This window comes from Magallana gigas, chromosome 8 (assembly GCF_963853765.1).
Source record: "Magallana gigas chromosome 8, xbMagGiga1.1, whole genome shotgun sequence".
NCBI lineage: Eukaryota > Metazoa > Mollusca > Bivalvia > Ostreida > Ostreidae > Magallana > Magallana gigas.
Genome location: NC_088860.1, coordinates 22,875,356 through 22,885,351, shown reverse-complemented (window position 1 = coordinate 22,885,351; position 9,996 = coordinate 22,875,356). Strand labels below are relative to the sequence as shown.

Here is a 9,996-nt window from a genome sequence, read left to right as displayed (position 1 = left end):
TAAGAAGCTCACTAATATCGGACTGTCCATGTAAAATTTTAGAATGCAGAAACAAAGGAATGACAAAACAGCAGTGTTTTAAATGTACGGTAAAACATTATACAAGCAACAATACATGCATAAATCAGTTTTAAAAATCAATATTTTCTTTACTTTAAAAATTTATATTTGATTTTACTGCTCCGATTTATTTAATTCATGTTGTATGGATACGGCTTGTCCAGGTAATTTCAGCAAGCATACTTATAAGTATGAAAGAATGTCAATGTTTAAACTTTCGTGACAAGGAATTTCAAAGTTTATATATTTAACGTTAGAGAGGATTCCCTGTAAAGAAGCTACATGATCATAGCATTTGTTGTCTATATTTATTTTCTTGAGAAAAAGAGATCTTTTTAAAGGAGGCTCAACAAATAACCATTAGACCTGCCTAAAATCTAAACATAAAATTTGTTCAGCTATAAACTATATGTAATTATTAAAATTCCATATATTTTACTTATTTAAAAAGAAGGTACAGTTTCTTTCAATATTTGCCGTAAAATTCAAAAGTTTAATCTCAGGAAAAATACACATATACATGTACCATCTTGAATATGTATGTACATTAAGTACAAAGTTATACACATTAACCTTGGCACATTTTCTCGTAGTTTTGTGAATTGTCTGCAGCCATCGCCCACAACAAAGTCAATATATTTTGAGTGATAACACACGAAAAAGTTATAATGTGAGTTTCACCGTGAGTGACAGCTGCGGACATAGTTTTCTCCCCCCCCCCCCCCCCAAATAAAACCCCTGAAAAACTGGTATCTTATAGATTCTTAGTACATGGGTATTTATGTGTAAATAAATATTAAATTTCAATTCCTTGTGAAATTTTAAATAATCACTCTAAAACAAAATAAAAACTGAAACTATACCTAGTTCTTTGGGTATGTACCTATATTTTTTTTTATAGAGCTTTACTTCTAGAGGAGATTAATACAGTCTCAAAGAGCTACGACCATTGAGCCCTTTTAAGATCTTAGCATAATTTAATTTTGATTTTCAAAGATAAAATATTGGATTTTACTTTATTTTAATCAATGGCTAAAATAAAAGCATCTCTGAATTTTTAAAGTTGGTGATTTGTTGACCATGGCGCCTAAAACGATCCTTTCATTTAAAATTTAAAAGTATGTTCACTATCAAATGCGCTTTATACTTTAACAAGTTTCATAACATTTTGCAAATAGATAAAAATTATTTGCATAATGATACGTCAGAAAAGATGTAGTTCTGCCTAGTAACTACAAGTGTAAGTTTTTTTTCTCTTACATCAGATTAAGCAATAAAAAGAACTACCGACGATCGCTATTTGATTATTTTTATTATTATTTTGTGTGTGTGTCAAATGCGCATTTGTTGAGCAAATTATACATATTTGCGAATAATCTTTTCAAGAAATCACAATAACTGAATTTTATCTTCTTTTTAATCAAACTTTGTTACACAATATTGATGTATAAAAGAGGCTCGTTTCCTCATGTCATTTGAGACAAATTCATAGCCAAGAAGGAGATGGAAGGAGCAATGGGTGTAAGTTCATTTACTTCTTTTGAAAATAGCCAGTATGTTCTATTTGGAAAAATTGCGTTCGCGGACTAAAATACATTTTGATTTAAAAATTACGATAAATATGTTCTCGATATGCCCGATATTATCCTAGTATTCTCCTATGTTATGAAATGGCGAAATAATATCAGGATATTGAGCGGCAATATAGGTGCCTATTTTACAACACGAATGCAAATCAATACAAAATTGACTACAGATCGATAGCTTATAACTTTACATAAATCTCAAATTACGCATCGGATCTAATTAAAAATCTTCAGTACCGTTGTTTTTAGGTCACAATACGGGTGCAAAAATGAAGGGGAATCAAGCTTATTGGTGTGAAGGGATTTTTTTTAGGGGGGGGTAAAACTTATTGTCTTTTTTATGTAAAATTAACATATTTTCTTTACTAAGATGTAGATAATTGAGTTAAAGAATGGAACAAATCATTGAGATTATGTTCTTTGGTTATCTGGCCCCGCTCAAACTGTATTGATGTAAAATATGTTTCTTAAATATTTAACTTAAATTCCTTACCACGTTAATCAGAAAAATGATTCCTTAAATTCACTCGGCATGGTCTTTTAGATAGAGATACACTAATAACACGTCTTGCCACACAGACAACTGCATCTATCTCATCAGTTGCAAAGTTTCTTCAAAGCAATGCGTTGGTGAAACAGGTGACCTCCATTTTTAATAAACTATATTTCCATGTTCTCTTTTATTCGTTTTCAGCTTAAGTCCCTGTTTATGCTCGTGGTTGTGTACTCAGAGTGGTCAGTCTTCGCATATAGTCAAGAACAGTACTGTGTGACCCAAGAGCCTCAGGATCCTAAGCTCAACGTCTGTACCAAACCACAAAGTGAGGATGTCAGGTAACCAAAAACGTTACTCAGTAACTGACGACCACAGACTTAACACATCTCTTGTCAATTTTAGATATCACACCCAAGCTTTACAATATTATTAAGCTTTTTTAAATCTAAGGTTTATTTAGGTAAATTTATCATTATTCTACGTTTCTTACAAAGGTCTTCTTTCAGAGGCATAGAAAAGGTTTTTTTAAAATGGCCAGGATCAAGCCAGCTGTTTTAAATTCATTTCGGTGTAAACAATAAATGATCAATTATGTTCATCAAGTCTATGTTCCATTCAAAAAAAAAGTTGTAAATGTTGTTTAAATTGAATAAACCTTTAAAAAAAAGAATTAATCAGCATTGAAATGCATATGTTTATCATCGAGCCGCCTAAACAGAAAATTATTGTCTTCTTACTCAAAGCGATTTAATTTTCTCATTAGGCTAAAAACGGCCCACACAATCTTAAAATATAGGGACTTTTATTACTAATTACAAAGTGGAACTTTTTTTGATTATCTTATATTCTCAATTATCATTCTTTTATTTTGAATTAAAGATGGCTGCAATGTTTTCTTTGTCCCCCTTTGCAAAATAAAATTATGTTATGCTAAAACGATGGAAAATACATCCATCACAGTTTCCTGCTGATATAAATGATGAAAGACGGGTATCTGTACCATTCGAAATTTGACAAAAAGATATTTTTATATTAATACATTTAATACATTTTTTATGGTATAACATTACAGCAAAAAAATTGAAGACGCTCTTGCGGGTAAGACAGACATCGAAGAGTCAATTGAGGAAATTTCTGCGGAAAACTGGAACGTTGAATTTGAGTAAGTAGGGTTTTACACAAAAGAGAATATACCTTAATGAATGATTGTATGTCCCTCTATAAAATGATGAGCCTTCAAGTCGTTATCAATACAAGCATCAATATGAAAGTATTTAAACATTGAGTATCGTTATTCGTATATTTAATGATAATTTTTTATACTTTCCTAAACATAAATTAAACAGCATGTTACAATAATAAGTACATATAAGGGTATAACAAGGTTATTTTCATTGCCGAATGATTCATTAATTGATAAATTATGGGATTTCTAAAAACAAAAAGACAGGGGATCTCAAAACACTTTCATTATGTATACATGCGTATATAATAAAGGTAATCTTGGTGTCCTTTTTTCGTCAGAATAAACATATTACTAGTATATTTGCATGAGTAAGCAAACAATAGCTTTTCATGTAAATTTATTTAGCTATATAATTACTATATTTTGTCTAAAGAAATTCTTGCATCAAATTTTGCTTAAATTTTCGATATTCATAAAATAAATATCTTTGAATTCAACCGAATTTCATTTAGTAGTAGAAACCAGTCATTATATTTTTACTTTAAAACGTCTTTTAAGTTTGTTGGGTTTGAAAACACAGCTTAAAATGAAAAATATGTAAGATTTTCCCATTATATTTTTCCGTAAGCATTCTGTTTTCTTTTTTCGTTCCTTTGAATATTTCTGAGTAAAACATAACATCGTGTCTATGAGGAAATCGTTATCCTTATCACTTTTATCCGTTTCTGTTACACTTTGTTGACAGATATGTGTATTTTCGTTAAAATCGTTGAACAAAACTGCCGGAAAGGGTAACGTTGGTCTACCTTTATCACACACACACACACACACACACACACACACACACACACACATATATATATATATATATATATATATATATATATATATATATATATATATATATATATATATATATATTTATAATGCAATTAATTTTTGTACATACCCCTGGTATATGAAATGTGCGACAATTATTATCTTTTTTTACACTATATAGATATAATATCAAAACCATTGGTTGTCGTCCTTGTCATTTGAAAAACATGCTGCTCATTAAAAAAACTTTTAAGATTTCCACAACATAAGTTACCCTGAGTGCTTCATTTGCAGCTAAGTTGCTGCATATTACAGTTTATAGGGATGCTATATGAATATATGTGCATACAACCGGAGTGTACATTTGTATTTATAAAATATATTATAATATAATTATATATTACAGGGAGCAAGAGTACTCCAATCTCCTGACGGCGTGCTATTATGAACAACGTTATGTAACAACTGTCAAGAAAGACGGAAAAGAATGCTACGTTGTTAAACCCGAAATCCAAAAGATTCTAGTGGCAAAATGTCTGAAGTAAGATTTTAATCATATCGTGTTAAAATTGTTTTCATACATGTTATAACCTGATGATTACATACACTCAAAACATGCACAATTATAAATGATTAATTATAATTTCAGCAAAAAATGTAATAACCAGGGCTATTACAATCCATCTGGCTATGAAAGTAATTGTTACAGAGATGGCCTCAAACAATTTAAACTTTGGATATACTGTGACGAAGAAACCAGCAATCTTAAGATGATTGAAATTAATTTGCCTCAATATTGCTCATGTAAATCTTTCAAGTATTGTGGTGCACCATATGTAGATAGACCATCAAGTAATGGTAGACATCGGTGTCAATGTGATTCATGTATCCAAGGTCCTCCGGGTCCTCCTGGAGAGAGAGGTCCCAAGGGTGAAACTGGAGAGCGCGGACCTAGAGGTGATCCAGGTAATAAGGGGGATGTTGGACCTCAAGGGCCGGAGGGTAATGACGGTACTGTGGGAATGAAAGGGGATCCCGGGATGAAGGGGGAGAAAGGTGATCAAGGATCTCCTGGACTGCCAGGTTTAGCTGGAAAAGACGGTAGTAAAGGAGATCCGGGTATGAAAGGAGAGGCGGGACCCCCAGGTTCCAAAGGGGATCCAGGACCACCCGGACAAACAGGCCCAGCTGGACCTCCTGGACAACCAGGAATGAATGGTATGCATGGAATGAATGGAATGAATGGAATGAATGGAAATGGAGGAGGCTCTGGTAATTGTGGAAATGGGGGAGGCTGTGGTAATTGTGGAAATTGTAGTCCTGGAAATCCTGGGGGCGGCAATAGTCCTGGAGGTGGCAGTCCTGGAGGTGGCAGTAGTCCTGGAGGCGGCAGTACTGATGACGACTGTAAAAATGGTAATCCTGGAGAAGATGGAAATTGTGGCAAAGGAAATGATGATGGAAAGCCTGGAAACCAGAAAACTCCAGGAAGTTCAGAGAACCAGGAAACTCCAGGAAGTTCGGAACAAATTGATCCCACTCCACCTAATTGAAATCCTGTTTTTACAAAGATAACATACATTTACTGATAAAAAATACCAATTTAATTTTGTTGCAATTTTAAGATACCTTGCAAGAATAAACGCATTATGTTTAATGAAACAGTACAAAATTATTTTTATTTGCTTAACATTTCTTATATGATAAATACAAAGAAAAGGAAAGTCAAATGCACTTACAAATAAAATTGTCCAAGGATAACAAATACATGTATTGGGAATCTATCACATTCTTCATGTTTTATGCGATGACTTGTAAAAATAACACTTCCTAATTGATCTTTTGTGCGTGTATGATATCCTTGAGCATTGATTTTTTTCTCAATATTTTACTGGAGATTACATGAAATTGTTTAAGACAAAGAAAAATTTGTCATATTCACAGAAAGTTAAAACACACAAAAAAATATTTTTTGCTTAAATAATGTACGTAACGGCCTTTGGTGTATGTGTAGTTTTATAACTTCAGGTAAGCATTGTAAACAAACATATTATTTAATATAACATTTTTGCTTTCTCGTTATAATACAAATGAGACAATTTTATTACTATTACCTTTGAAAAAAATCATTTTGTCGATAAATAGGGGAAGTAGGGGGTGGCTCGCTTGAAGAGCGATTAGAGGAAATGCGGGCTGAGTCGTTTCCCAGTTTTTCTGCTTTTGCTGAATCACAATGAAAGTAGTTATATTGCCCTCCCTGAAACAGTTATATTAAACAGAAAATAGTTATATTGCCCTCCCAAAACTGTTTTATCACCCTTGCGTCAATACATAGCGTAATTCTGCTTATTTATTACGCCGGATTCGAAATTTAGCTAAGTAAAAGTGAGGACAGCGTCTGCTCTTCAGAGGAACTTACTTGATGGTTTAAATTGAAAAATTATTTACTTATTGAAAGCACCGATTGACATTTTACAAGTCACTGAATTGTAAGATATGAAGATGCATAAATAACTAAAATATACTTTTAATGAGGTAAACATGTTCTTAAACTGAGTTTGATTGTTTTAAATGTTATATTATATATATTACATGGCTTCGAGGGTGACATAACAGAATATTTGCCCCGAGGTGACAGTAAAGCACTGGAGTGTAATGTCGCCCGATGTCGAAGGTAGAGGGCGACATGATAGTATTTTTATTGGTCAACCAAATTTTGAGATATAGTCGTTGAGTTAAAAAATTAATTTAGAGCCCTAAATTCTTTTATTATGTGAACAAAGTCCGTGTCATGTTACTGTTTCCCTACCGAATGCTGCGTCGGAATTAACTTAAACCAACACGGAATTTGGCATATGCAAGTAACCAAAACAAATGCAATTAGAGAAATATTGCTTAAAACCGAATTTTTACCAGTACTTGTGATCAAAATAATCATAAACATGGCACAAGTGTGCTTATACAACAAAGAATTGTGAGCTTTGTATGTACATGTATCTCACTTATTACCTGACAAATAACATTCAAATTCTGTTTGGTTATTAAAATAACATTTAAAAAGCATTGTAAACATTAAACTTTAAAAATAAAATTTGGGGATTGCCAACTCAAATCTTGACTCTGTGTAACTTGGATTTAGTTTGGCTTGATACAAGTATCTAAGTTTGTATGAACGGGAATTATTCATTTTTTCACCTTTGGAAAGGAGTTTTACCTACATTCGCCGAAGGAAAGATTTTAGCAAAACACCCTGTTCCTTCTTCAAATAAGTTAATATGGCGTTTTGACATATAGAATTGTTCATAGGCAGATCTATGTAATGAATGAAAAAAATCCGGATATTAAAGAGTTATCAAACATTGCAGAAGATCGGAGATTGTTAGAAAAAAATCAAATATTTCATCATTGATAATAATAATTCTTTTTAGGGTTGCACAATTTCAGGCCGATGGCAATTTACGTACCAAGGACTTTTCCAGTTGGCCCTGTCACACGAGGATGTTTGCGTCTAATGATTTCTTGAAATAATCCCCTTTTTGACATAAATCAACAACAGTAGACAAATGAATAATGAAGGAATATAAATAGTTGGTTATCATATTATATACAGTAATATTCCTTTTTTTCGTTTCATGTAATTGAACATTTCCAGTTATCCTAAACGTTCAATGTAATATCCTTCGTCTTGATATTAAAAAAATATATTCAAAAATAATTTAGTATAAATACCAGATATTTGCAGAGAAACTCAAAATCAACTGTCAAGTTCATTTAGACCGTATTAAAGAAATTACAGTTTTGTGAACATGACTAAGACACTGTTTCTACACAAAGAACGATAAATCTCATTTCAAGTGAAACAATATGCTATAGCGAACCAAATTAGTATGCATAACCTATTTTGTAACAACTTTAATCTCGATTTAGCTATAAAACCATTTTCATGGCTAGAATTAGAGGGTCAGTTTAATTTTTTTTTAAATCATTAGAATCAATAGTTAAAAAAATAAGTCAAAAATTGTGGCATATCTTATAGTGTACAAAAGTAGGTTTGGTATAAAAGGTTGCATTTTTCTTTGTACGAGTGAACAGAAAAGATACATTTTGTTTTAACAGTGTTTAAGCCATACTTACCATTATCCCTTGTTCAGAAAAAAATTCACATCTGAGATATGGGGTTTTTAATATAATATAAAGAAACAAGCAATATTTGTTATTTCATAATGCAGCATATAACAGGTTTAAACCCCCGAAGTCTTTTTTTAATAAGTCGATGATATAAGGTAAGCTTTATTTTTCTTAAAAAAATGACTTTTATTTATTATGATGAGAAGGAGATTCATGGTTTGTAAATGTAATTTGTTGGGATACATCAACGTTTTTCCAAATTCCGAGCTACAATGATTAGTAAAGAGCAACAAACGAGTTGATATTTTAGGAGTTTTAACATTTTTTAACTAATGGGCCCATAGATTCAAACGAGTAACAGTCAAACCAGCTTTTATTCATACATAATAATCTCAGCAATATGGAGGTGGGCTGTATTCTTTACTGAAGCAAATTCTAATCATTTATTCTTGTGAACATGTTAACGTCAGAATTGGTAATGTTATACACTTAAAGCTATGTTTTGACTCAGATTTATCTGCACATAACATATACTAGTATGTTTTCAAGATATGGGAACCTATTTAAATCGCGTAGGATAGGCAAGTTTTTATTTCTTTACATCAGACACATAGATTTATACTAAGGTAATGAATAAAATGAGTCAGTTACCAAATGTCAAGGCATATCATCGGCAAAACATGAGTCAAAGCAGAGACATTCACTTGTATTTACACGTTGTCCAGAACTTAAAAAGTAAACGTTTTCGAATTTATGGATTTGAATACAGGCTAAAGCTATCATTTGTCTTAAGAGATTAGAAGAGTGTGTACACAATGTTGTTATAAAGTAAAACCCTTTTAAAAGATACCATATTTAAAAATTGATATTGAATCAAGCAAGGTTAATAATGCATGTGATCAGAGGTTATTAATAATAAGGTGTATTTAAGGTGGTATACATGTATTAAAAGTACACGATGTGAACTATATTCGTGTAACATAATACATTGATTATTACATATCATAAAACAAAATATGACGTCTGTATACTGTATTGTGAAATGTTCACATAGCTTATACATGTAAGTATAAATAAAGGTAAAAGAAAATTAAACGATGCAGATTTTTAGAGGTAAACATATAAATGTTTTCTTTTAAATAGTTTGAATGTTAATGTAATTGTTTACTCAGACTATTCAGTTATCATTTTTATAGACTGTAGGGTAACATTTGTGTTCAGAGGAGAATGAAAGAACACTTTCTATTCAAAGAATGGTTCAAATTTTTCATCATTCAAAAGGTTAATTAAGAGATGAACAATTTCGGGCCTATGGCAATAGTCGTACTAAAGAAATACTTCAATTGGTTCTTTCACAAGAAGGTGTTTGCGTCAGTTGAGTCGTGGTTTAGTCATATATATGACGCATTAACAGCCGTAGAAAATCTATTTATAAATGAAAATAAATTATCAGTTATCATATTCTATTCAGTAACATAACATTCTTCATTTGACGTAATTGAACATTTCCAATCATCATTAGCATCAAGCGTAATGTCCTTTATCTTTGATGTTTTAAAACCAATTAAACACTATTAAATAAAGAGTAAGAATGGTTTTCATACCATACCAAATATGTGTAGAGAAATTTTTAAGCCATTGACTTGTTCTTATCTGGATCATAAAAAACATATAATAGTTTTGTGAACATGACACATACACTGTATGTATACTAAGGATGA

At 31.5% G+C, this 9,996-nt stretch overlaps 1 protein-coding gene across 2 annotated transcripts; it reads left to right on the top strand.

Annotated features, from left to right (window-relative positions):
- The first annotated feature begins 1,473 nt into the window (after nucleotides 1–1,473).
- Nucleotides 1,474–5,814, top strand: LOC105319934 (collagen alpha-1(II) chain). 2 transcript variants are annotated; one of them, XM_034472303.2, is made up of 6 exons: nucleotides 1,474–1,581; nucleotides 2,341–2,480; nucleotides 3,215–3,304; nucleotides 4,554–4,688; nucleotides 4,797–5,500; nucleotides 5,534–5,799. In XM_034472303.2, exons 1-6 carry the CDS (start codon nucleotides 1,564–1,566, stop codon nucleotides 5,698–5,700), a joined length of 1,254 nt encoding a protein of 417 aa, XP_034328194.2. In that variant the 5' UTR covers nucleotides 1,474–1,563; the 3' UTR covers nucleotides 5,701–5,799. The 2 variants fall into 2 exon arrangements, with proteins under 2 accessions (XP_034328194.2, XP_011415969.3); XM_011417667.4 differs by having other exon boundaries at nucleotides 4,797–5,814.
- Nucleotides 5,815–9,996: the final 4,182 nt, after the last annotated feature.

Coding starts and splice junctions, on each gene's coding strand:
- LOC105319934 (XM_011417667.4), top strand. Junction 3,305..4,553: donor AACTGGAACGTTGAATTTGA/GTAAGTAGGGTT, acceptor TATATATTACAG/GGAGCAAGAGTACTCCAATC. Junction 4,689..4,796: donor CTAGTGGCAAAATGTCTGAA/GTAAGATTTTAA, acceptor TTATAATTTCAG/CAAAAAATGTAATAACCAGG.